The 25804-nt window shown below is 50.4% G+C and overlaps 1 protein-coding gene across 3 annotated transcripts; it reads left to right on the top strand.

Annotated features, from left to right (window-relative positions):
- Nucleotides 1-1175: 1175 nt before the first annotated feature.
- On the top strand, nt 1176-24835 carry LOC102932288 (amiloride-sensitive sodium channel subunit beta). Of its 3 annotated transcripts, none has more exons than XM_043524388.1 (13): nt 1176-1430; nt 1874-2195; nt 3465-3786; nt 6747-6940; nt 7498-7601; nt 8212-8375; nt 13302-13409; nt 17943-18060; nt 18873-18948; nt 19133-19190; nt 20419-20480; nt 23026-23101; nt 24060-24835. In XM_043524388.1, exons 1-13 carry the CDS (start codon nt 1418-1420, stop codon nt 24519-24521), a joined length of 2079 nt encoding a protein of 692 aa, XP_043380323.1. In that variant the 5' UTR covers nt 1176-1417; the 3' UTR covers nt 24522-24835. The 3 variants fall into 3 exon arrangements, with proteins under 3 accessions (XP_043380323.1, XP_043380322.1, XP_043380324.1); XM_043524387.1 differs by having other exon boundaries at nt 1697-2195; nt 24060-24834; XM_043524389.1 differs by lacking the exons at nt 23026-23101; nt 24060-24835 and adding an exon at nt 22822-22974 and having other exon boundaries at nt 1176-2195; nt 20419-20520.
- The last annotated feature ends 969 nt before the right edge of the window (nt 24836-25804 follow it).

Below are 25804 nucleotides of genomic sequence, written 5' to 3'. Positions count from 1 at the left end.
CAGGCCAATACATTCAGTTGAATTAAACTGAATGGAATCCTCCCCATTTCATCGCCTGAGGCATATCGGAAGCACCAGGCTGAGCTTGCTGCGTGCTGGGTTTAGGAGCCCGGCGTTTACTGCTCTTATGTCACCTGAAGGAGCAGCAATGCTTAACAGAGCGGCCACTCCCGCCCTGCAGCCGCTCTGTCGTGCACACAGCTCGCAGCCCTACCTGTGCTCTACAACAGGTGAACTATATTGACCATAAAACCCTGGCCCCAAACAGCTTGTACCGCGCAGCCAGGTGCAGGACACTGAAGCACAGAGTCAGCAGCCAGAGTGGGGTGGACGAGGATCCTGGGATTTTCGTCCAAAAGTGAGAGAGACGCTAACCCCCACCTTCCCTCGCCCCAAGTCAGCAGCGGCCTGACGCCAGCTGGGAGGCCTGACGTGAGTACCAGTGTCTCATGGCACTGAATGGTGCAATGCTCAGGCTTTCTAGAGGATGGCTAGAAGGTACTCAAGGCTCATGGGCACCAACAACAGTGCTGGCGTCCGACCTCCAGGAACATGCAGACAGGTTTGGGGTAGGCGGGTGGGCTAGCTGGAGCTCTGGGATGCAGTGAGACTTGCGGGGAGGGGGGGTGCTGGGGCCCTGGGATGCAGTGAGAGGGGTGGGGGGTGGCTGGAGATCTGTGACACAGTGAGAGGTTTTGGGCGGGTGTGTAGGGTGGCCAGGGCTCTGTGATGCAGTGCGGTTTGGGGCGGGGGGGGGGGGGGGGCGGGGGATCTGTGACACAGTGAGAGGGGTGGGGGTGGAGGTGTATGGCGGGGTGTCAGGGGCTCTGAGACAGAGTGAGAGGTTCGGGGGAAGGAGGCATGACCGGGGATCTGGGATCACAGTGAGAGATTTGGGGGCCAGGGCTCTGGGATCACAGTGAGAGGTTTTGGGCGGGTGTGTGGGGTGGCCAGGGCTCTGTGATGCAGTGCGGTTTGGGGCTGGGGATCTGTGACACAGTGAGAGGGGTGGGGTGGAGGTGTATGGGGGGGTGTCAGGGGCTCTGAGACAGAGTGAGAGGTTCGGGGGAAGGAGGCATGACCGGGGATCTGGGATCACAGTGAGAGGTTTGGGGGCCAGGGCTCTGGGATCACAGTGAGAGGTTTGGGGGGCAGGCTCTGGGATCACAGTGAGAGGTTTGGGGGGGCAGGGCTCTGGGATCACAGTGACAGGTTTGGGGGGGCAGGGCTCTGGGATCACAGTGACAGGTTTGGTGGAGCCCTGAGTTATTTTCTGTGTGTTCTTCCCCATGTTTAGTCTCCTAGCTCCATCCACAATTCCCCACTCCCCAGTTAGACATACAATAAACAAGCCATTTTCACAGGAAGCAGGTCCCTTTGCAGCTGGCAGGCCCCCAGAGGATTCTCCCGAGCTGGGATGCATTTAGGAGGTGCCTGACATCATGGGATCCAACCTTTGTGAGTTGCCCAGGTCAAGGTCCACGCACTCACCTTGTTTGGGAACTGCCTCACCCATTGTGCGTGCTACCGGTGTAAATCCCAGCAAACAAAGGAGGTTCCAATGTCCCACCAGTATGTCCCACTCACCCACCCAAGCCCAGGGAGGGGAGCTCCGTTCTCAAGGAAGAGTCCTCTTGGGGATGTTGCGAAATCACGTTTACACTAAAATGTCAGTAATGTTCCATGTGTCCTGTAGCTCATCTGTCCAGTGGAACTGAAGCTCGAGGGCCAGGAGTTTCAAAGCACCTGTTAGGTGCCCAGCTCCCTCTGAGTTTCAGGGGGAGTTGGGAACCTTGTTCCTTTTGTCTCTCTGGAAAATCCCATCCTGGCTGCCCGGGATGCTCCTGCTCTGAATTGTTTCCTGTCTCTTTAGCAGGCAGTGCAATGCCCTTGAAGCAATATTTCACTGGCGTGCTGCACCGTCTCCAGAAGGGGCCAGGATACACATACAAAGAGCTGCTGGTCTGGTACTGTGATAACACCAACACGCATGGACCCAAGCGCATCATCCGAGAGGGGCCGAAGAAAAGAGTGTTCTGGTTCTTCCTGGTGCTGCTCTCGGTGTCGCTGCTTATTCTGCACTGGGGGATAGTTGTGCAGGGATATTTCTCCTATGGCGTCACTCTATCGCTCTCGGTGGGATTTAAAGCCATGGCATTCCCAGCGGTCACAGTCTGCAATGCCAGCCCCTTCAAGTGAGCTCCTTAGGGCCTCTGCACTCGACAAGTCCGGGGGCGTGGCTGCTGCCCCTTTGGGACTCTGCCACCGGGCCCAGTTATAACAAATATGTTTGCGTTTTGTCCATGCAGCAGATTTTGTCACAGTGCAACCGTGTGTCCATAGGTGCTGGAGCTCGGGGTGCTGAGGGGGCAGTCGCACCCCCTGGTGTGAAGTGGTTTCCATCATATCCAGGGTTTGCACCCCCACTGTACAAAGTGTTCCAGCCCCCTCGTTGGGTCACCCATGTTGATGCAAAGGGGCTGCCTAGTTTTGTTTGTATGAGAAAATCTTGGGAAAATCTGCGCAAATCTATCCTCCCAGTAACTCAGCAGGGAACATAGTGCCCAGCAGCCCCACACACAGAGCAGCTGCGGGCCGTGCCTGACGGCAGTCCGCTATACAGGCATGCTCAGTGGGCACTGTTCACGCAGCAAAACCACTGGGGTATGAATCACGTACAGGAAGAAAACTACAGGCTCCCGTTTAGGCCACCGGTGGGGGTGAAACACTGCCAGCAGTAATGCTGTTCCTAAGCATGGGTTTGGGTACGCACGGCATGTTACGAGCCAGCCATGCCAGCTGCTGATAAATGCGGGTAAAGTTACGAGGGAGATTGGCCCTTCTTACGCTGACAAAGCTGGCTGTTCAAACCTATGTTGGGTGCCTGGCACCTGAGGCTTGCCATGGCCCACTAGGCATGCCCTCTTTCCCCAGGAAAGTTCTCTGGATCAGGGCAGAGAAAGAAGTGGGGTAGTGCCAGGGGTGCTGACCGATTTTGGTGCATCTCTTCCTTCCACAGCAGCTCCTATGTATTGAGCAGGATCCCAGAAAATCACCTGAAAGACAGTGGCCATCGTGTAGAGTAACTGAGAGCACATTCGTCAGTAGAACACAGCTGGCTTCGTTCTCTGAATCCTGGCACCTTGTGAAGTTATTTGCACCAGCACAAAGATCATGTAAACTGCTGATTAAACCAGAGTGGGACCATTTTATGCCCACTGTGCAATGGTGAAAATGACTGCCCAGGTACAGGGCTCCTGGCTAATTTTATATCAGGTTCTTGCTCCAGAGTCTGGCTGCCAGGATACACATTCTAGCCTAGATCACACTTTGAACATGGACTGCATTCATTTTTCAGTAACTCTTTATGAAGCTACCTAAGGCCCGTGTTCCCTATAGACACTCAATCTACTGCAAGCCACTGCCACCTTCCCAGCACCTGCTAACTACTCTTTGTCCTTCAGATACTCCAAGGTGAGGCATCTATTGAAAGAGTTGGATGCGCTCACCGAGGCAGCCCTGGAAAGGATCCTGCAGTCCAAGCATGGGGACGCAATCTCAGCTCCCCCACTAAACTCCAGTGAGACTGTTTCTCAGAGGTTAGACCTGAAGCTCTGGAACCAAATCCCCTTGGTTCTGATTGACGAGAGTGACCCAGACCATCCGGTCATTATCGATCTCTTTGAGACCGACCAAAGCGGCTCAGGAACCCGACCCAACAGTTCCTCTCCCGCCCTGTCCAACGTGACGTCAGAAGCAAAGAAACACAAAGTGGCAGTGAAGCTGGTAAGTGTAGGTTTGTGGCTCCATGCAGACGTGCTCTGCACTTCGCTCGAGGACACAAATGGGAGTTACACAAACATTTGGGGAGGAGAGTTAAGCCGTGGGAGTAAGGCAGATAGGGCTGTATCCATTGACATAGCCTCTGCTAGAACGTAAAGCACAAATGGGGCCTCTGGATTTTGTTTCTCCACCAGGTTTCTCTCTTGAAAAGCTGCATCGTGTGGTCCATGCTGGCTCATAAAGGGGCCCTGGCACAGCTCTGTGCATCATTTCCAGTCATTTTCTCTCAGTTTAGAGCTGACTGGAACTGAACACTGACCCCATATCAAATGATTTCCCGCACAGCGACACACTGGGTGTATGGCTGGGGGCTGCTCCATCAGGCTGGTGCATCTCTGGAGGGTTGTTCCATAGGACTCGCCGGTAACACTGGTGTAGTGGGGGGCTGCTGGGTTTGAGATTTTCTAATCACACCAACACAGAAAGTTCATTTCACAGAAACACTTCCAATCCTTTTGGCCTGATCCTGCCCTGGGTGACACACCTGGGACTCTGGCTGCAGTCATGAGGGATTCTCAGTGCCCACACCAGGATCAGGCCCACATTGCAATTCCCGGAGAGGAGCCAGGCTGAGTTATTCCCTCCAGAACCCAGCTAGCTGCAATGAAGACGGAGCGTTTTCCCTGGTGTCAGCAGTCCCAGGACAGTGTCCTGTGTTTGTGTGGGGTAGTGCGGCCTGTATGCGTCTGTGCTGGGCCTGCTCCCCCAGCGAGGGCTATTGGGAGCACTCCGGCGAGAGGCGGTTCAGCTCCTGGCAGGGGGAGACCCTCGGAGTGCTCTGCAGGGATGCACGGTAACTGAACGAGGTGACGTGTACAGCAGGGGGGTTTCCAGGTGACATTCACCTGTGCTCAGAGGCCAGTGTCAGATGCCCCACTCCACTGAAGCCCTGTCCTGCGGCTGTACTGGGAGCCATGGGCGAAGCTGCACTTACAGGCATCCTTGCTCTGCAGAAAGTGTCTCTGTGTGCAGGCTGTCGTGGGCAGTGGTGAGGAGGGTGGGCTAGGACGGACCACAGGATTCAGGTTCATAGATGCCAAGCCAGAAGGGCCCACTGTGGTCATCTCATCTGCTCTCCTGTATAATTCAGACCAGAGAATGGCCCCACAATCATTCCTACAGCAAAGCTTCTAGAAAAACACCCACATTTGATTTAAAAATTGCCAGTGACAGAGAATCCACCACAACCCTCGGTAAATTGTTCCAGTAGTTAATTACCCTCTCTGTTAAAAATCTCCGCCTGATCTTGTGGCCCCAGTCCCTTCTGAGTACAGCAGCTACCCAGCCCTTAGGCTGCCAGAGCAGCTGTCGTGGAGCTTCAGAGCAGTCTTCGGCCCTGTGCTGCAGTACAGGTTTCCCTTCTCTACCCAGCCACACTTCGCCCACAACCAGCCCAGTGATGGGGTTTTACTGGCTGATGTGAATTGCTCCTTGAAGAAATTCCCCCCAGGGCGCCTTGGTCCAGGCAGACTGAGGCATGGCAGGATCCTGGGTGTGGGGCATACAGGAATAGGGAATGAACATTCCATAGGCATCTTGGGCCATCCCACAGGATGAACAGAGAATCCTGTCCTTGTTACAGAAGTCATTAGGGTGCTTCAAAATCCCAGTAGAAAGGGGATCATTCTCTATTAAATTCTTTAGGATTTTAGAGTCATGAGAACATAAGAACGGCCACACTGGGTCAGACCAAAGGTCCATCTAGCCCAGTATCTTGTCTTCCAACAGTGGCCAATGCCAGGTGCCCCGTGGGGGATGAACAGAACAGGGAATCATCAAGTGATCCATCCCCTGTCACCCATTCCCAGCTTCTGGCAAACAGGGGCTAGAGACACCATTCCTGCTCATCCTAGCTAATAGCCATTGATGGACACCTATTCTCCATGAACTTAGCTAGTTCTTTTTTGAACCCTGTTATGGTCTTGGCCTTCACAACATCCTCTGGTAAAGAGTTCCACAGGGTGTGTCTGCGTTGCGTGAAGAAATATTTCCTTTGTTTGTTTTAAACCTGCTACCTGTTAATTTCATTTGCTGACCCCTAGTTCTTGTGTTATGAGAAGTAAATAACACTTCCTTGTTTACTTTCTCCACACCAGTCATGATTTTATAGACCTCTATCATCTCCCGCCTTAGTTGTCTCTTTTCCAAGCTGAAAAGTCCCAGTCTTATTAATCTCTCCTCATATGGAAGCTGTTCTATACCCCTAATCATTTTTGTTACCCTTTTCTGAACCTTTTCCAATTCTAATATATCTTTTTTGAAATGGGGCGACCACATCTGCATGCAGTATTCAAGATGTGGGCGTACCATGGATTTATATAGAGGCATTATGATATTCTCTGTCTCATTATCTATCCCTTTCTTAATGATTCCCAACATTCTGTTAGCCTTTTTGTCTGCTGCTGCACATTGATGGGATGTTTTCAGAGAACTATCCACAATGATGCCAAGATCTTTCCTGAGTGCTAACAGCTAATTTACATCCCATCATTTTGCTTGTATAGTTGAGATTATGTTTTCCAATGTGCATTACTTTGCATTTATCAACACTGAATTTCATCTGCCATTTTGTTGCCCAGTTACGGAGTTTTGAGAGATCCTTTTGTAGCTCTTCGCAGTCAGCCTGGGACTTAACTATCTTGAGTAGTTTTGTATCATCTGCAAATTTTGCCACCTCACTGTTTACCCCTTTTTCCGGATCATTCATTTCTACAGGCCACTCCTGGCTTTATCTCTGTTCACCTCTATAGGAATAAGCAGGTAGGGAGAAGAGAAAAGAAGATGACCCTCTATGTGTTCACTGAAGGGAACAGATCATTCTCCCCACACCCTCACCATCAGGATGGCCTAGTCTCAGGTTGTCTGTTAGTTACACATTAATATCTAACTCCATGTGTCTTCAGTGCAGCCACAAGGACACCCCCCAGTGCATCTACAGGAACTTCACCAGCGCAGCCCAAGCAGTGACAGAATGGTACATTCTACAGTCCACTAGCATCCTCTCTAAAGTCCCGCTGCAAGAAAGGATCAGGATGGGCTACCAGCCAGAGGACATGATCCTAGCATGTATGTATGGGGCAGAGCCCTGCAGCTACAGGTACGTGGAACCCACTGAACTTCTACTTACTCTCAGTGTCACTTGAAACCATATTGGCACAAAGGGCTTCGCAGTGCCACATGGTCCCCACGCTATTGTGTAGGAGACATGCTGTGATCCTGCATTGTTGCCTGCCAGTTTTGTCCTCCCAATTGACTGCTAAAGAAAAGCATTTGTAGGGACCTATAATAGGGTCATGTGAATGTACTTTTTGGGGTTTTTTACTAAATAAAATAGGCAGGTAAGTATATAGCCAATGGGAACCTAAGAATTGGCAATTTGGATCAGACCCGAGGTCCATCTAGCCCAGTATCCTGCCTCTGACAGCGTACAGCACCAGATGCTTCAGACGAAGCTGTCAGAACCCCCCACTAGCAGATGTGGAATAATCTGCCCCCATGTTAGGACTTATCCTGCTATCTAATAGTCAGAGATTGGCTTACACCGTGAAGCAGGAGGACCAAGCATTAACTGCAGGATAGCAAAACATATGATCAATTAGCCTGCCACCCTTTAGCTCTCCCTGGAGGGTCACGGCTTGTACGTGATTCTTTCAGAAATTTCACCCAGATCTATCATCCTGACCATGGCAACTGCTACATCTTTAACTGGGGCATGGATGAGGAAGCCCTGATTTCTTCCAACCCTCGAGCAAAGTTTGGTAAGTACTAAAACTCCTCCTAAAAGAGACAGAACAAAGAAATTGGGAAGGCTGGGAAATGGTCCTTCTGCAGACAGCAAGTTCTACTGCACATCATACAGAGACTGTTGATTTATGTTCCTCTGTAGGGCTATGATTGAGTTCTTAGAGGTGCAGGATTAGAAAGGGGGGTAAACCCCAAAGAGGGACATGGATTACATATGCAATGGCAAAGGGTATAACACAGAATAATGGGATGACTTTAAGAAAAGTGCATCTCATCTGAATACCTGGGAAAACACCCACAGAATCAGGTGTTTCCTTTCCACACGTTGGCTGAGTGTAAGAGTCCTTTCCAAAGCATTAACAGGTGTAACAATGGTCAATCTAAGGATGAAGGGTCTGTTCTCCTCTCTCAGTGGAGAGGGATTTCCCTGCAGAGTAAGAGAGTTCATCTAAACATTGCATCTGAAGAAGTGGGTTTTTTACCCATTAAAGCTTATGCCCAAATAAATCTGTTAGTCTTTAAGGTGCCACCGGACTCCCTGTTGTTCCTCTAAACAGTCACGTTTATATATAAACCCTGCACTTCATGTTGTGGGTTTTTGAATATTGTGTTTGGTGCCCACAGGGCTGCAGTTAATTCTGGACATTGGCCAACAAGACTACATTCCCTACCTCACATCTACTGCTGGGGCCAGGCTTATGCTGCATAAGCAGAAGAGTTTCCCGTTTCCTAAAGACCAGGGCATCTATGCCATGTCTGGGACAGAAACCTCTATCAGCGTATTAGTGGTATGTGTGACATTTCATCAGAACAAATCATTGGAGAGTAAGACTCCCTGATGGGACAGCAGCCAAGTTTGTCTTGGCCAATCTGAATGAACTGAGTTACACACTTCATAGAATCCTAGAATCATAGAATATCAGGGTTGGAAGGGACCTCAGGAGGTCATCTAGTCCAACCCCCTGCTCAAAGCAGGACCAATCCCCAACTAAATCAGCCCAGCCAGGCTTTGTCAAGCCTGACCTTAAAAACCCCTAAGGAAGGAGATTCCACCACCTCCCTAGGTAACGCATTCCAGTGATTCACCACCCTCCTAGTGAAAAAGTTTTTCCTAATATCCAACCTAAACCTCCCCCACTGCAACTTGAGACGTTACTCCTTGTTCTGTCATCCGCTACCACTGAGAACAGTCTAGATCCATCCTCTTTGGAACCCCCTTTCAGGTAGTTGAAAGCAGCTACCAAATCACCCCTCATTCTTCTCTTCCGCAGACTAAACAATCCCAGTTCCCTCAGCCTCTCCTCATAAGTCATATGTTCCAGTCCCCTCATCATTTTTGTTGCCCTCTGCTGGACTCTTTCCAATTTTTCCACATCCTTCTTGTAGTGTGGGGCCCAAAACTGGACTCCAGATGAGGCCTCACCAATGTCGAATAGAGGGGAACGATCACGTCCCTCGATCTGCTGGCAATGCCCCTACTTATACAGCCCAAAATGCCATTGGCCTTCTTGGCAACAAGGGCACACTGTTGACTCATATCCAGCTTCTTGTCCACTGTAACCCCTAGGTCCTTTTCTGCAGAACTGCTGCCGAGCCATTCGGTCCCTAGTCTGTAGCGGTGCATGGGATTCTTCTGTCCTAAGTGCAGGACTCTGCACTTGTCCTTGTTGAACCTCATCAGATTTCTTTTGGCCCAATCCTCCAATTTGTCTAGGGCCCTCTGTATCCTATCCCTACCCTCCAGCATATCTACCTCTCCTCCCAGTTTAGTGTCATCTGCAAACTTGCTGAGGGTGCAGTCCACACCATCCTCTAGATCATTAATGAAGATATTGAACAAAACCGTCCCCAGGACTGACCCTTGGGGCACTCCGCTTGATACCAGCTGCCAACTAGACATGGAGCCATTGATCACTACCCATTGAGCCCGACGATCTAGCCAGCTTTCTGTCCACTTTATAGTCCATTCATCCAGCCCATACTTCTTTAACTTGCTGGCAAGAATACTGTGGGAGACCGTGTCAAAAGCTTTGCTAAAGTCAAGGAATAACACGTCCACTGCTTTCCCCTCATCCACAGAGCCAGTTATCTCGTCATAGAAGGCAATTAGATTAGTCAGGCATGACTTGCCCTTGGTGAATCCATGCTGACTGTTCCTGATCACTTTCCTCTCCTCTAAGTGCTTCAGAACTGATTCTTTGAGGACCTGCTCCATGATTTTTCCAGGGACTGAGGTGAGGCTGACTGGCCTGTAGTTCCCCGGATCATCCTCCCTCCCCTTTTTAAAGGTGGGCACTACATGAGCCTTTTTCCAGTCTTCCAGGACTTCCCCCGATTGCCATGAGTTTTCAAAGATAATGGCCAATGGCTCTGCAATCACATCCGCCAACTCCTTTAGCAGTCTCGGATGCAGCGCATCCGGCCCCATGGACTTGTGCTCGTCCAGCTTTTCTAAATAGTCCCGAACCACTTTTTTCTTCACAGAGGGCTGGTCACCTCCTCCCCATGCTGTGCTGCCCAGTGCAGCAGTCTGGGAGCTCACCTTGTTTGTGAAGACAGAGGCAGAAAAAGCATTGAGTACATTAGCTTTTTCCACATCCTCTGTCACTAGGTTAAAAGAAAAGGAGTACTAGTGGCACCTTAGAGACTAACCAGTTTATTTGAGCATAAGCTTTCGTGAGCTACAGCTCACTTCATTGGATGTCACTAGGTTGCCTCCCTCATTCAGTAAGGGGCCCACACTTTCCTTGACTTTCTTCTTGTTGATAACATACCTGAAGAAACCCTTCTGGTTACTCTTAACAACTCTTGCTAGCTGCAACTCCAGGTGTGATTTGGCCTTCCTGATTTCACTCCTGAATGCCTGAGCAATATTTTTATACTCTTCCCTGGTCATTTGTCCAATCTTCCACTTCTTGTAAGCTTCTTTTTTATGTTTAAGATCAGCAAGGATTTCACTGTTAAGCCAAGCTGGTCGCCTGCCATATTTACTATTCTTTCTACAAATCGGGATGGTTTGCCCCTGTAACCTCAATAAGGATTCTTTAAAATACAGCCAGCTCTCCTGGACTCTTTTCCCCGTCATGTTGTTCTCCCAGGGAATCCTGCCCATCAGTTCCCTGAGGGAGTCAAAGTCTGCTTTTCTGAAGTCCAGGGTCCGTATTCTGCTGCTCTCCTTTCTTCCTTGTGTCAGGATCCTGAACTCGACCATCTCATGGTCACTGCCTCCCAGGTTCCCATCCACTTTTGCTTCCCCATTTGTGAGCAGCAGGTCAAGAAGAGCTCTGCCCCTAGTTGGTTCCTCCAGCACTTGCACCAGGAAATTGTCCCCTACATTTTCCAAAAACTTCCTGAATTGTCTGTGCACCGTTGTATTGCTCTCTCAGCAGATATCAGGGTGATTGAAGTCTCCCATGAGAACCAGGGCCTGCGATCTAGTAACTTCTGTGAGTTGCCGGAAGAAAGCCTCGTCCACCTCATCCCCCCGGTCCGGTGGTCTATAGCAGACTCCCACCACGACATCACCCTTGTTGCTCACACTTCCAGACTTAATCCAGAGACACTCAGGTTTTTCTGCAGTTTCATACTTGAGCTCTGAGCAGTCATACTGCTCCCTTACATACAGTGCAACTCCCCCACCTTTTCTGCCCTGCCTGTCCTTCCTGAACCATTTATATCCACCCATGACAGTACTCTAGTCATGTGAGTTATCCCACCAAGTCTCTGTTATTCCAATCACATCATAATTCCTTGACTGTGCCAGGACTTCCAGTTCTCCCTGCTTGTTTCCCAGGCTTTTTGCATTTGTGTATAGGCACTTAAGATATCTCACTGATCGTCCCGCTTTCTCAGTATGAGGCAGGAGCCCTCCCCTCTCGCGCTCTCCTGCTTGTGCTTCCTCCCGGTATCCCACTTCCCCACTTACCTCAGGGCTTTGGTCTCCTTCCCCCGGTGAACCTAGTTTAAAGCCCTCCTCACTAGGTTAGCCAGCCTGCTTGCGAAGATGCTCTTCCCTCTCTTCGTTAGGTGGAGCCCGTCTCCGCCTAGCACTCCTCCTTCTTGGAACACCATCCCATGGTCAAAGAATCCAAAGCCTTCTCTCCGACACCACCTGCGTAGCCATTTGTTGACTTCCACCATTCGACGGTCCCTACCCCGGCCTTTTCCTTCCACAGGGAGGATGGACGAGAACACCACTTGCGCCTCAAACTCCTTTATCCTTCTTCCCAGAGCCACGTAGTCTGCAGTGATCTGCTCAAGGTCATTCCTGGCAGTATCATTGGTGCCCACGTGGAGAAGCAGGAAGGGGTAGCAATCCGAGGGCTTGATGAGTCTCGGCAGTCTCTCCGTCACATGGTGAATCTTAGCTCCTGGCAAGCAGCAGACTTCTAGGTTTTCCCGGTTGGGGCGGCAGATAGATGACTCAGACCCCTTGAGGAGGGAGTCCCCGACCACCACCACCTGCCTCCTTCTCTTGGGAGCGGTGGTCGTGGAACCGCCAACCCTAGGACAATGCATCTCATGCCTTCCAATCGGCGGAGTCTCCTTCTGTTCCCTTCCCTCAGACGTATCATCTGGTCCACTCTCCGCATTAGTACCTGTGGAGAGAACATGAAAACGGTTGCTTACCTGTATCTGCATTTCTGGTACATGGACGCTCCCCTTTCTTCTTCTGGAGGTCACATGCTGCCAAATTTCTTCATCATCCTCCTGTCCCTGCTGCACAGCCTGCTCTGAATCTTCAGAACATTGTGCCCGTAGAAGCATATCCTGACGTCTGTCCAGGAAATTTTCAGTTTCTCTTGTGCAACGCAGGGTCGATACCTGTTTCTCCAGACCTTGAACCTTCTCTTCCAATATGGAGACCAGCTTGCACTTTGTACAGACAAAGTTGCTTTTGTCCTGTGGAAGAAAGACAACATGGCACATGCTGTGCAGGTCACAACAGCTGAACACCCCCCATCCATATTACCTTCCTTCTACGAGCTTCCTCAGGAGCTGTAGGTTTCAGAGTAGCAGCCGTGTTAGTCTGTATTCGCAAAAAGAAAAGGAGGACTTGTGGCACCTTAGAGACTAACCAATTTATTTGAGCATAAGCTTTCCACTGAATGCATCAGATGAAGTGAGCTGTAGCTCATGAAAGCTTATGCTCAAATAAATCTGTTAGTCTCTAAGGTACCACTAGTACTCCTTTTCTTTTCAGGAGCTGTAGTAATTACTCAGAGAAACCGGCAAGATGAAAGCCTCAGTGGGTTCTCCCCAGGCAAGCTCCCAGGCAAACTCCCACTGTTAGCCTCTCCGCTGTTTGCTGTTCACTTTCCATCTTAGCTGAGCTAACTCTTCACAAGATTTGCTTTAATAAAATAACAGAACTTGCGTTGGCTGCATGCATGCGTGCTCATTTGGGTACACTTTCTGCGTGTACACTGGCCAATCTTGGCAGGAGTGCTTGCACACACTAAGACCTTTATGTGCTCTTAGGGAATATTAATAGAAAGCAAATTGTGCACTTGCAACATAAGCATTCACGTAGTGACTCTGATTTTAAGTTAAATTGCTTTATTAAATCCAAATAACTCCCTCTGCATGGGCAAGTGTTGCCTCTGCACTCCAGGTGCCACGGCTGCAGTGAGAAGGGATTCCATTTATATATAAACTAGAAGCCAAGTTACACGTGGATTCTTACTGCAACATACAAGTGTTGGATTTTTCAGGATGAATTGGTGCAGCTGGGTTACCCTTACAACAACTGCACGACAGATGGCTCTGATGTCCCTGTGAAAAATTTATATAACAAGTACAACACTTCCTATTCCATACAGGTAATTTAAAAAATCGAATGTTCTTTTTAAAAATCCTCCATTTGGATTCTCTTTCTGCACTCTTTCTGGACAGTCTGAATATTGGTGTGTGACAGACCAGGGGCTTAGCACTAATTATCATGTAATAAATACTTCTTCTTCGAGTGATTGCTCATGTGCATTCCCATAGGTGTGTGCGCACGTCATGTGCATGATCACTGGAAGCTTTTCCCTAGCGGTACCCGTCGGGTCGGCTGTGGAGACCCCTAGAGTGGCGCCTTCATGGTGGCGTATGTATGTCCCTGCCGACCCGCCGCCTGCTCTGTTCCTTCTTACCTGTTGGAACAGCTTAGTCTCTTGCTTTGCAAGTGCCTTATCTAGTGGTTCCCTTGTTTCTAGTGTACAGAGTTGTTAGTTAGTTGCTAATAGTTGTAGATTAGATTAGTTTAGCGTACTTCGGGGGGGTTTCCCCTGTTCTACTCTCCCCAGCACCGGGGCATGCCTCGGTCGCAGGGGTTTAAAGCGTGCGAGAGGTGTGCAAAACCTATGCCAACAAGTGATCTGCACGCCGCCTGTCTCAAGTGCCTCGAGGAGGGCCATCAGACAGATAAGTGCCCTATTTGTAGGAGCTTCAGACCCAGGATTTAGAGGGAGTGGGAATATCACCTGAAGCTCCTCTTGATGGAGTCGGCCCTTCAGCCACAGCCTGAGCCGATGCCGGCACCCTCGGTGCACAGCACACCGGCCTCAGTGTGGGATGTCCCGGCACCGAGGAAAGACTCCACCAGGGAGCACCGGTACCTCTCCCTGGCCCTCAAGGCCAGTGCCTCACGGCGGCACTGTTCACAGCCTCCAGTGCCGCATAAGAAAAAGAAACCAGACAGGGGTCGTTCCCCTGTCAGGAAGCTGAGGGGGTTTCCAGTGGGGTGCATCCTCTGGTGGGGGGCCAGACCGAGGGTGTCCAAGAACCGGCGCTGTTGACTCCGGCAAGAACGGACTCTCCTACCCGCGATGATTTGGAGGAAGAGCTTGATCTCCCCTCCACTCCAGGCACATATGAGGCGGCTCGAGACCTCATTGATATGATGGTGCAGTACCCGGCCTCGCAAACTCGGGCACCGACTGCGGCGTCATGCCTGGCACCGCGGGTGATTACAGCCCCGGTCATGACACCGATGGCCGCACCGGCACTGATGGCGGCACCGCCATTGACTCATCATCGGGGAAAGCCCATGATGTTGAGGCACCGATCACCGTCTCCCCGGCACCATCGGGCTCCGCTCCCCCGTGGTCCGGTACAGAATACTCGTCAGTGTCCGACACGGAATCGTCTGTGTCCCGATGCATCCACTACTGCTCCCGGTCCTGGCCCCGATCCCGGCACTGAAGGTCGGCGGAACAACCAGCACCAGTCGCCACTTGGCCACCCCTGTGGCAGGGCCCAATGCAATGGCCTTTTTGGACCCCCTGGGCCTACCACCAGGCTCCAGGTCAGGGATCTAGGCTGGGTGTCGGTGGTATCGGCCCCCCATGCCCCTCCATCAGCGATGTCGATGGCACGCTATACCCCTATGGCCCCTGAGGATCCCTTATGGGACAGGGCTGTTGAGCGGCCACGGACAAGCACAGCCCCTCCTCCACCGACATCCATGGCACCTGAACCTCCAGTCGCAGGGTGCTCCGAGGTAGCTGACCCAGCCTCCAGAGAACCCGAGGGGCAGGAAGACCCTGTCCCAGGAACCTCTTCCTCCTCTTTGCCGGATGAGGCAGTGGCGGGCACCTCCACCACTCTACCACCAATGGATACCAAAGGGCACCAGGACCTGCTTAGGAGGGTAGCAGTTAACCTCAACCTCCAGGCAGAGGAGGTTATGGAGGACTCAGATCCGATGGTGGATGTCCTCACCCCCGAGGGTCCTTCCAGAGTAGCTTTGCCCCTCATAAGGACAATTCAGAACACCACAAAGGTGCTCTGGCAAACCCTGGCCTCCAAACCACCAACGGCGAAAGGGGTCGAGAGACGCTACTTTGTGCCGCAAAAGGGCTATGGGCACCTGTTTACACACCCCCAACCGGGGACTCTGGTGGTTGACGAGGCAAACCACAAGGAGTGGCAGGCACGCCTAAGTCACGTGACGCCAAGAAGCTGGATCTCTTTGGCCATAAAGTTGGGTAGCGAATCAGCAGGCGGTGCTTAGCCGATACGCTTTCAAATCCTGGAGCTCGTTGGCTAAGTTCCAGGAGTTAATCCCGGCTGATTCTTGCAGGAAGTTCAGTGCGCTCCTTGAGGAGCGTAGAGTGGTCTCTAGGACCGACCTCCAGGCAGCCCTGGATGCAGCGGACTCTGCGGCTGGAACCATGGCCACCACCATCGCTATGAGGTGCAGTGCATGTCTTCAGGTTTCGGGGATCCCACCTGAGGTCCAAAATACAATTCAGGACCTCCCCTTTGACTATGAGGGCCTGTTTGCTCAAAATATGGACACGCGCCTGCATATCCTGAAGGACTCGCGGGCAACTCTGAACTCTCTGGGGCTACACACCCCAGCGCCTCAGAGAAAGGCCTTTAGACCTCAGCCTCCATCCCATTTCTACCCGGGGGCCCCTAGGTGGGATCCACCTACGAGGAGGGGCAGAAATAACAGGAGGCGCCCACAACAATCCTCCTCGGGCCAAGGCCAGGGTTCGACCAAACAGCCCCCCGGCCCCAAGCCCAACTTTTGAAGATGCGCACGAGGACAGCTCACCAGTCGCCTTCTTGGATCCTTCCCCCGCTTTGTGAATCGACTCTTCTGCTTCTACCGTGCTTGGTCTCAGATCGCGTCAGACCGCTGGGCCCTCAGCACGGTGGGGGCGGGATATTCAATCCAATTCTGTTCCCTCCCGCCCTCCCACGCCCCTTCCCCATCCCTCTTCAGGGACCTCTCTCACGAGCAACTCCTTGTGCAACAGGTACAATGGCTCCTAGCTCTAGGGGCAATAGAGGAGGTTCCTCAGGAATTCAGGGGCAAGGGGTTCTACTCCCACTATTTCCTCATCCCCAAGGCCAGGGGTGGGCTTCGGCCTATGCTGGACCTACGAGACCTCAACACATACATAAAAAAGGTGAAGTTCCGCATGGTCTCTCTGGCCGCCATCATTCCCGCCCTGGATCCGGGAGACTGGTACACTGCCCTCGACTTGAAGGACGTGTACTGTCACATTGCTATTATGCCATTGCTATACACCTATTGGAGTGCACATGAGCAACCACTCGAAGAAGAAAAAACCGTTACTTACCTCTCGTAACTGTTGTTCTTCGAGATGTGTTGCTCCCGTCCATTCCAAATCCCGCCTGCCGCCCCACTGTCGGCGTATCCAGCAAGAAGGAAGGCGGGTCGGCAGGGACATACATACCCCGCCATGAAGGCGCCACTCTAGGGTCTCCACAGCCGACCCGACGGGTTCCGCTAGGGCACGCGCACCCACCTATTGGAATGGACGTGAGCAACACATCTCGAAGAACAACAGTTACGAGAGGTAAGTAACCGTTTTTTTTTCTCAGACTAAGGAACCAAGTGACCCCTCTGTTCCTGAAAGCGGAGGACGATGGATCCCAGTGCAGGGTGTGGAAGTGGGGAGAGCTGACTGTGCTCCTTGCTCCTCCCTGACCTTAGAAGAGCCCCTTGAGGGGGCTCCGCAGCTGCTAGGTCTGTAGGTTGGAAGGGGGTCAGGTGATGCAGGCTGGGCTCTGACAGATTCTCTTCCCCATAAAAACAAATTGGTGGGCCAGAGCCCAGCACCTTGTTACAAACAAGCCAGGTGAAGTTGCCGATCTTCTGCTCTTCACCACGAACCACCCTAGGTTCCTGGGCCATCAAACAGTGAGAGGGGGAGCCCTGGGCAAGTAGATGGGAGATGCTAAGTTCTGATTCTTCTTGCCCCCACCCCCACATTGATTTCAGGGGAGAATCTGGCCCTGACTTCGCACTTAGTATCATGTCATTAATCCTGAGCCATGCAGATGCACCCAGGTAAGAACTCACTGGCCAGAACAAAACCAAACAAATGTGTTTTAAGAACCAGAGAGCTGGAGAAAAAACAGGGAGGGCCTCGGAAAGCAGAGAACCCCAAGGGACAAGTGATTCTGCAGAAATCCAGAGGCCAAAGCTCCGTCCGGGAACTTTGTCTGGTTTTGGTTATTGCCCTGCATGCTGTTACCCTCTCTCTGCTTCAGAGCTGAGCATCCCCCTTCGGCCTGGTCTACGCTTGGCTTTTTGTCTGACATCTTTCCCGTTGTTGCTAAGCCCAGGGCAGCTCTGCTGGGGGCAGCGGGTGGGAATGCTAGTGGAGAGAAAGTACTGGCTGTTGGTGGCATTTTTACCATTGTGACATGAACACCTGTTCTCAGCTGGGTGAGGTTACAGTGTAAAACACCGGCAACCAGTGTTGAAGGAATCGGCCCTTTGGGAGCCTGGTAGGAAGGCATCTGGGAGCGGTCTCTGCACTTTTGTTGCACTGATCAGCGTGAGAGCATGTCCCAGTTCTAAATGGCTCCTTGTCCCCTTTTTGCAGGCTTGTCTGCGCTCCTGTTTCCAAGCTCAGATGTTTGAAAATTGTGGGTGTGGTCACTATCTGTTTCCTTTACCTGAAGGGGTAAATTATTGCAACAGTGAAGATGATCCAGACTGGGGTAAGAACACGAACAGAGTGTGAAATAGCAAGGCCCCATAATACATACGGGAAGGGGTTGGAAACATAAGGGCTTTGTCAGGGGCACTTTAAGTAGCTAGGAGTTAAACGTTTTTGCAGCAGGGGCTCTGTTTGCTAACAAGGTGGACAGTGAGGAGGGAGGCAGAGCTCTCAGCTCTGGCCTAAGGCTAAGGAATCTCAGCTGCCATAGCAACTTAGCTGAATGAAGGCTTCTCACAGAGGAATGGCCAGCTGGTAACACCAACACCATGTGGGATGACAAGGTTTTCTACTCTGGGTTATGGAGTAAACAGAAACCACCAGCCTCAGCATTTCAGGTGTCCTAGCACGGAAAGGTCAGAACTTCTCCACAGGTTTGTACAGATCCCCAGATAAATTCCCCCCCTTCAGTACAAGGTGGCACAGACCTGATGCAATCCTCAGCACACTTATGTCTGCTCTGAATGTTTCTGAGTGCTGCAGTTCTCTTGCAACAGATGTTTTAGAAGTCACCCTGTATTCATTGGTGGGTGCATCACTGACAAGATTCTGCACAGCTCAAGCATCCGGCTGAATGTTTCCTGCAGAAGGGACTGCAGTAAGTGAGGTGTAGGACCATCGACAGCCCACCACACCTGTCAGTGTTGATGAAAGCCAGTCCACTAGGCCCTGCAAAAGGTGTTACATCGTCTAAGAGTTTGATTGTTTTTATCAATGGATTGTCAAAGCTTCAGAAGGTTATGGGGGAAGCAAATCTGCAGCAGTAAAGTTCACATCTGACCGGATTGTTTGCTTTTTGTTTTCACCAAACAGCATATTGCTATTCTTCACTGAGAGCAAGTATGGGACACAGGCAGTCTTGTATTGACTCTTGTAAGGACACATGCAAGTAAGTAAATAAACTCTCTCTGGCAGCTCTCAAGGTGGAGGGAATCCTGCGTTTTATCCCTCACTGAACACTGATCTTAAAATCTGAACAGACCTTTATGGGGGGTTGAAATTGAGCTAAAGTTCTGGTGATTTAAGAGCAGTGGAAAGCTCCATGAATTAATGTTCTCGTGTCTTCTTTCCAGCAACACTCAGTTCAAAATGACCATCTCTGTGGCAGGCTGGCCGTCTGAGGTGTCAGAGGTAAAATCAGTTCCTGTCTGTCTAGGGAAGATTCCCTGCTTATCACTATTGTATGCACTTTTGTTGTAGCCATGTTTGTCCCAAGATATTAGAGAGACAAGGGGTGGTGGTGAGGTAATATCTTTTATTGGACCAACTTCTGTTGGTGAGAGAGAGCAGCTTTTGAGTTTACATTTTCCAACAGAAGTTGGTCTGATAACATATTACCTCACCCAACTTGTTTCTGCTTCTCACTGGCATTTAAGTGCCTTACAGATGTTAAAAATAAACACTATAAAGGGCCATTCTCTCTCCAGCCCCTATTCAGTACAGGCTGTTGGTTTTTTGTGACCTGTACAGCCACAGTAACAGGGTTTCAATTTTGATCTGAAAGTGCTGGGTGATGATTCCAGTGTCTTCCAGTCTGAGATACTCAGTCATGGGACAGTACTGAGGAAGTTCTGTCTCCTGTGCACATAATTCTCACTCTGAAAGCTGACTCACTGTTCCTATGGAATATCACTCTCACAGGAGTCAGAAACTCGGAGTGGGACATGGTCCCTTGCATGATTTAGGCTATTCCACAGGGGCCCTTTGAGGAGAAGAACTGAAACACTGAACTTCTCTTTAAAAACCAAGTAAAGAGCACAGAGCAGAGAAGGTGGTATGCTCGTAGTGGTCTATGTGGCTCAGTAAGCAGGCTGCTGCATTTTTAACCAAATGAAGCATTTTTAAGCCTGGTAGCAGAGCTGGACGGAGGCCAACTTTTGGGACAACTTTTGAGATTTCATCATTTATTTTTGTTCCACATTGGAATGAACTCTGCTTCTGGTCTGATTCCATTTTCCCAAACTCTCCCTAAGTCACCTCACCACATTCTCTCATCATCAGTTGAGAACAGTGAAGCTAAAATATCAGGGCCTGTAACATGGACTGATAGAAAATTGGAACCTCTTCAAAATTACCCCTTTTACCATTTCAGCAGGAATTTTCCTGTTGATTTGCTTCTCTGGGCCCTGGTTCTATGGCCTGGAGGAAAGTCACCTGTCTGCAAGTGCTATTGACCGAATCACAAATTCCTTTATGTAGTGTAACATCAATCGTTATTTAGCATGGGCAGGTGCCAGAGATTCCAGCTTTCTGTGTACAATTTGTGGACCTTGTAGGTGGTATTTTACCTCCCCCAGAGCACACGTGGCTCAGAGAGAACATTTCCCATTTCAGTTATGAATCAATTTTATTTTACTAGGACTGGATTTTCCATATTTTGTCTTATGAAAGAAATCTGTCGACAAATGTGACTCTGGACAGGTGAGTAAAAGAATAGACCATTTTCTCTCTGATCCAAGGGAATCATAGAATCATAGAATCATAGAATATCAGGGTTGGAAGGGACCCCAGAAGGTCATCTAGTCCAACCCCCTGCTCGAAGCAGGACCAAGTCCCAGTTAAATCATCCCAGCCAGGGCTTTGTCAAGCCTGACCTTAAAAACCTCTAAGGAAGGAGATTCTACCACCTCCCTAGGTAACGCATTCCAGTGTTTCACCACCCTCTTAGTGAAAAAGTTTTTCCTAATATCCAATCTAAACCTCCCCCATTGCAACTTGAGACCATTACTCCTCGTTCTGTCATCTGCTACCATTGAGAACAGTCTAGAGCCATCCTCTTTGGAACCCCCTTTCAGGTAGTTGAAAGCAGCTATCAAATCCCCCCTCATTCTTCTCTTCTGCAGACTAAACAATCCCAGCTCCCTCAGCCTCTCCTCATAAGTCATGTGCTCTAGACCCCTAATCATTTTTGTTGCCCTTCGCTGGACTCTCTCCAATTTATCCACATCCTTCTTGTAGTGTGGGGCCCAAAACTGGACACAATACTCCAGATGAGGCCTCACCAGTGTCGAATAGAGGGGAACGATCACGTCCCTCGATCTGCTCGCTATGCCCCTACTTATACATCCCAAAATGCCATTGGCCTTCTTGGCAACAAGGGCACACTGCTGACTCATATCCAGCTTCTCGTCCACTGTCACCCCTAGGTCCTTTTCCGCAGAACTGCTGCCTAGCCATTCGGTCCCTAGTCTGTAGCGGTGCATTGGATTCTTCCATCCTAAGTGCAGGACCCTGCACTTATCCTTATTGAACCTCATCAGATTTCTTTTGGCCCAAACCTCCAATTTGTCTAGGTCCTTCTGTATCCTATCCCTCCCCTCCAGCGTATCTACCACTCCTCCCAGTTTAGTATCATCCGCAAATTTGCTGAGAGTGCAATCCACACCATCCTCCAGATCATTTATGAAGATATTGAACAAAACCGGCCCCAGGACCGACCCCTGGGGCACTCCACTTGACACCGGCTGCCAACTAGACATGGAGCCATTGATCACTACCCGTTGAGCCCGACAATCTAGCCAGCTTTCTACCCACCTTATAGTGCATTCATCCAGCCCATACTTCCTTAACTTGCTGACAAGAATACTGTGGGAGACCGTGTCAAAAGCTTTGCTAAAGTCAAGAAACAATACATCCACTGCTTTCCCTTCATCCACAGAACCAGTAATCTCATCATAAAAGGCGATTAGATTAGTCAGGCATGACCTTCCCTTGGTGAATCCATGCTGACTGTTCCTGATCACTTTCCTCTCATGTAAGTGCTTCAGGATTGATTCTTTGAGGACCTGCTCCATGATTTTTCCAGGGACTGAGGTGAGGCTGACTGGCCTGTAGTTCCCAGGATCCTCCTTCTTCCCTTTTTTAAAGATTGGCACTACATTAGCCTTTTTCCAGTCATCCGGGACTTCCCCCGTTCGCCACGAGTTTTCAAAGATAACGGCCAAGGGCTCTGCAATCACAGCAGCCAATTCCTTCAGCACTCTCGGATGCAACTGGTCCGGCCCCATGGACTTGTGCACGTCCAGCTTTTCTAAATAGTCCCTAACCACCTCTATCTCCACAGAGGGCTGGCCATCTCTTCCCCATTTTGTGATGCCCAGCGCAGCAGTCTGGGAGCTGACCTTGTTAGTGAAAACAGAGGCAAAAAAAGCATTGAGTACATTAGCTTTTTCCACATCCTCTGTCACTAGGTTGCCTCCCTCATTCAGTAAGGGGCCCACACTTTCCTTGGCTTTCTTCTTGTTGCCAACATACCTGAAGAAACCCTTCTTGTTACTCTTGACATCTCTTGCTAGCTGCAGCTCCAGGTGCGATTTGGCCCTCCTGATATCTTTCCTACATGCCCGAGCAATATTTTTATACTCTTCCCTGGTCATATGTCCAACCTTCCACTTCTTGTAAGCTTCTTTTTTATGTTTAAGATCCGCTAGGATTTCACCATTAAGCCAAGCTGGTCGCCTGCCATATTTACTATTCTTTCGACTCATCGGGATGGTTTGTCCCTGTAACCTCAACAGGGATTCCTTGAAATACAGCCAGCTCTCCTGGACTCCCTTCCCCTTCATGTTAGTCCCCCAGGGGATCCTGGCCATCTGTTCCCTGAGGGAGTCGAAGTCTGCTTTCCTGAAGTCCAGGGTCCGTATCCTGCTGCTTACCTTTCTTCCCTGCGTCAGGATCCTGAACTCAACCAACTCATGGTCACTGCCTCCCAGATTCCCATCCACTTTTGCTTCCCCCACTAATTCTACCCGGTTTGTGAACAGCCTGTTAATGTTAGATTAGCACAAAACCTGACCATCATCCCAAACGTGTGCCTGTGGGACAGAACAAATCTACTGATGCCGGGGTGCTTGTCCATCAAGCTAGTTGATCACAAAAGCAGCTTATACAGATACCACTTTCTTAAGTAAATGCACAGGGTGTACAGGGCTAGAAATTAGTTTTAACTGATCCTTGTGTCCTACAGAAATGGGATTGTCAAGCTAAATATTTACTTTGAAGAGTACAACTACAGAACCACCTCGGAATCTGTGGCTACAACCGTAAGTGCAGTATCAGGCTCCTGCTTCTAACACACGTGCCAGAGCATATTTCCATAGCCTTTTCCAGAAGCCAAATACCTGCAGACTCTGTCACTCAGTCTCTGAGCAGCGTCCATGCAGCTCCCCAGAGGTTAATCTGAAGTATTTAGACCTATCCCCATCACCTGGAGAATGTTAAATGTATCTGCAGTCTGGGACAGAACTCCTACTCCTTGTCAGCACCAGCCTTTACTGGCTGCCTCTCCCTTCCAGCCTCCAAAGCCGGCCACTGCTGCTTGTGGCTCAGTTGGAGGGTGGCTGGGTTGTTCAAGGAGGAGCACACCACCTCTCCTTACTCCAGGGGTTGGGGGGGGGGTGACATTCTGTGCTGCAGCGCTAAGAGGTGCAGCAGGGAACTCACAGGCAGGGGAGGCATTATGCCACGTTTGTACCCTCCCCAGCCTGGGCTATTTCAGGGCCTAGACTAGGCTCCTGTTATAACATAGAGTCCTGGGGGCCCTAAGTTATGGCAGCTGCCCTGTGGCCCACAGAACTTTCTGGAACCTCCACAGTGCTGCATCCCTGGGCTCCATCCCTGACTTGATCCTCAGAACCCCAGCCCTAGGGCTTGTGAGGGGGCACTCTAGAGGCAAATTTACAGCTGCCTTCTGCAGTTCCTGCAATGGGTTAACCCTGCCCCAATCAGATATGGGCCTTTATGCCATTCCAGCACTTCTTCGTAGTGTAAAGAGGTGTGGGTGGGGGGCGATCATCTCACTCGCTACCTTAACTGCACTCCTTGGCAGCAAAGTGAGGGGCTGAGCTAAATGTTGCCGGTGTTAGGCTCTGATTACTTATAGTCACCTGCTTAAATATTTTAAGAAATCCTCAGTGAACAGCTGCTCAATGGCATCTTGGGCTGACTGCAGACTGGGATCCTGCCCGGAACTCCCCTCACTTTCCTGATTTCCTGTTACAGCTCTTTCTGCTTGTGAGTCAATTGGAAGGCCTGTTCTCATTCTGGATGGGGGGCTCGGTGCTGTGCCTCATTGAATTTGGAGAAATCATCATTGACTTTCTGTGGGTCACCATAATTAATATCATCAGTTGGTGCAAAGGCCTGAAGCAGAAGCGAGCCCTGGCCCAGTACCCAGATACACCTCCGACAGTGTCAGAGCTGTCACAGGCTCATGTAAATTTTGGGTTCCAACGTGAAGAATCCCATTTTAACCCCAATAATGAAACTTATCCCAATGAAGAAATCCCACCAGAACCCGGCACTCCGCCCCCGCACTACGATTCACTGCGCATTCAGCCCCTGGATTTCACAGAATCAGACCACGATGGAGGGGGCCAGATCAACACTAAATGCAATTTATCACCTTTATCCAACTGTCCCAACGAAGAGCCTGGTCTTCCTGGGCTCTGCAATTCACTCTGAACAACACTTTGTTCTTAAAACTCCAAAATATAAACCCACTGAAGAAGCCAAGTCTTGCAAGGTGAACTCTTGGGGAAATTCTGCACCAAAAAATTAAATATTCTGCAACAAAAAAATATAAAATTCTGTGCACAATATTTTAAAATTCTTCAAAATTCAGCATATTTTGTCAAAATAACACAATATAATCACACGGGTTTCAATTATTTGTGGTCATTTATTTCAAAATAACTGTCAGCAAGTATGTAACAATTCAGACGACAAAAAAGAACCAGGAAATGTTTTCTGACAAATAGATTCCTTACTAGGCATATTAATACAGAACTCTGAGATTCATTTAAACGACACTACAGAACTGCATTTCCTGCACCCCTCAGAAGCAGTGCAAAGGTTTGGGGGAGTCAGGGGTAACAGAGGAGCTGAGGGAGAGGGAAGTGAATTGCTGGAAAGGAGCCCGGGTGTGAACTTGGAGGGTTGCTGGGTATGAGTGGGAAAAGTATGGAACAGGGTTTTTTGGGGGGTGGGGAGGGGTTGTTAGGGAGCTTCCCCCATGCAGAGCCTGGCTCCTAGCCTCTCCCCTTCAGTCAGGCACATCCGCCCCCTCCCATGTATTCCTGCACCCCCATGTGTGCCTCCACCCCCACTCAGACACCCACTCCCCCATCCCCATGTGTCTGTGCCCTCACCCAGCCACTCCCTGTCCCTACGTAGCTCTGCACCCCTCCCCCATCACTATGTGGCCCTATGCCTCCACTCTCATTTAGCCCCGTCCTCCGCCACTGGCCCTTATGAGTCCCTGTCTGACCCCTACCCAGCACTGCGTGCTGTCTGTCTCCCCATAGCACCTGTCTCTTGACCTGGCCTGACAGGCTCTTTCTCTTCCCTTGCTGGCCAGGAGCTGCTGCTGTGTTCTAGCGCCAGGCTGCCCTCTGGTGCGCAAAAGGCGGAACTACAGAAGTTAGTTTCTGCTCAGCGCTGCAGCTGTTCTTGTGCCGCAGCACTCTGGTGGGAAAATGGCAGAACTGCAGCAGCATTTTGGCAGAAACTCGTGATAATACGCACGGCTCGTTGATTATGCGCGCCTGCAGCAGTGCAGAATTCCCCCGGGGTAAAAGTGCAAGTGTCTGGCCCCAGCCCGGCTTGTCGGCACACGGGTAAATGAGCCCCCAGAGAGGCAAAGTGCTGGCAAATACGTTCAGCCTCCCCCCCATTTCCCAGCCAGTGGTCTCTGGCAGTGCGAATTACCTGGTGTCTTTGCGAGCCAGCATTGGGCGGATTAAGTC

Source organism: Chelonia mydas, chromosome 10 (assembly GCF_015237465.2).
Source record: "Chelonia mydas isolate rCheMyd1 chromosome 10, rCheMyd1.pri.v2, whole genome shotgun sequence".
NCBI lineage: Eukaryota > Metazoa > Chordata > Testudines > Cheloniidae > Chelonia > Chelonia mydas.
This window is presented reverse-complemented; position numbering and strand designations above follow the sequence as displayed.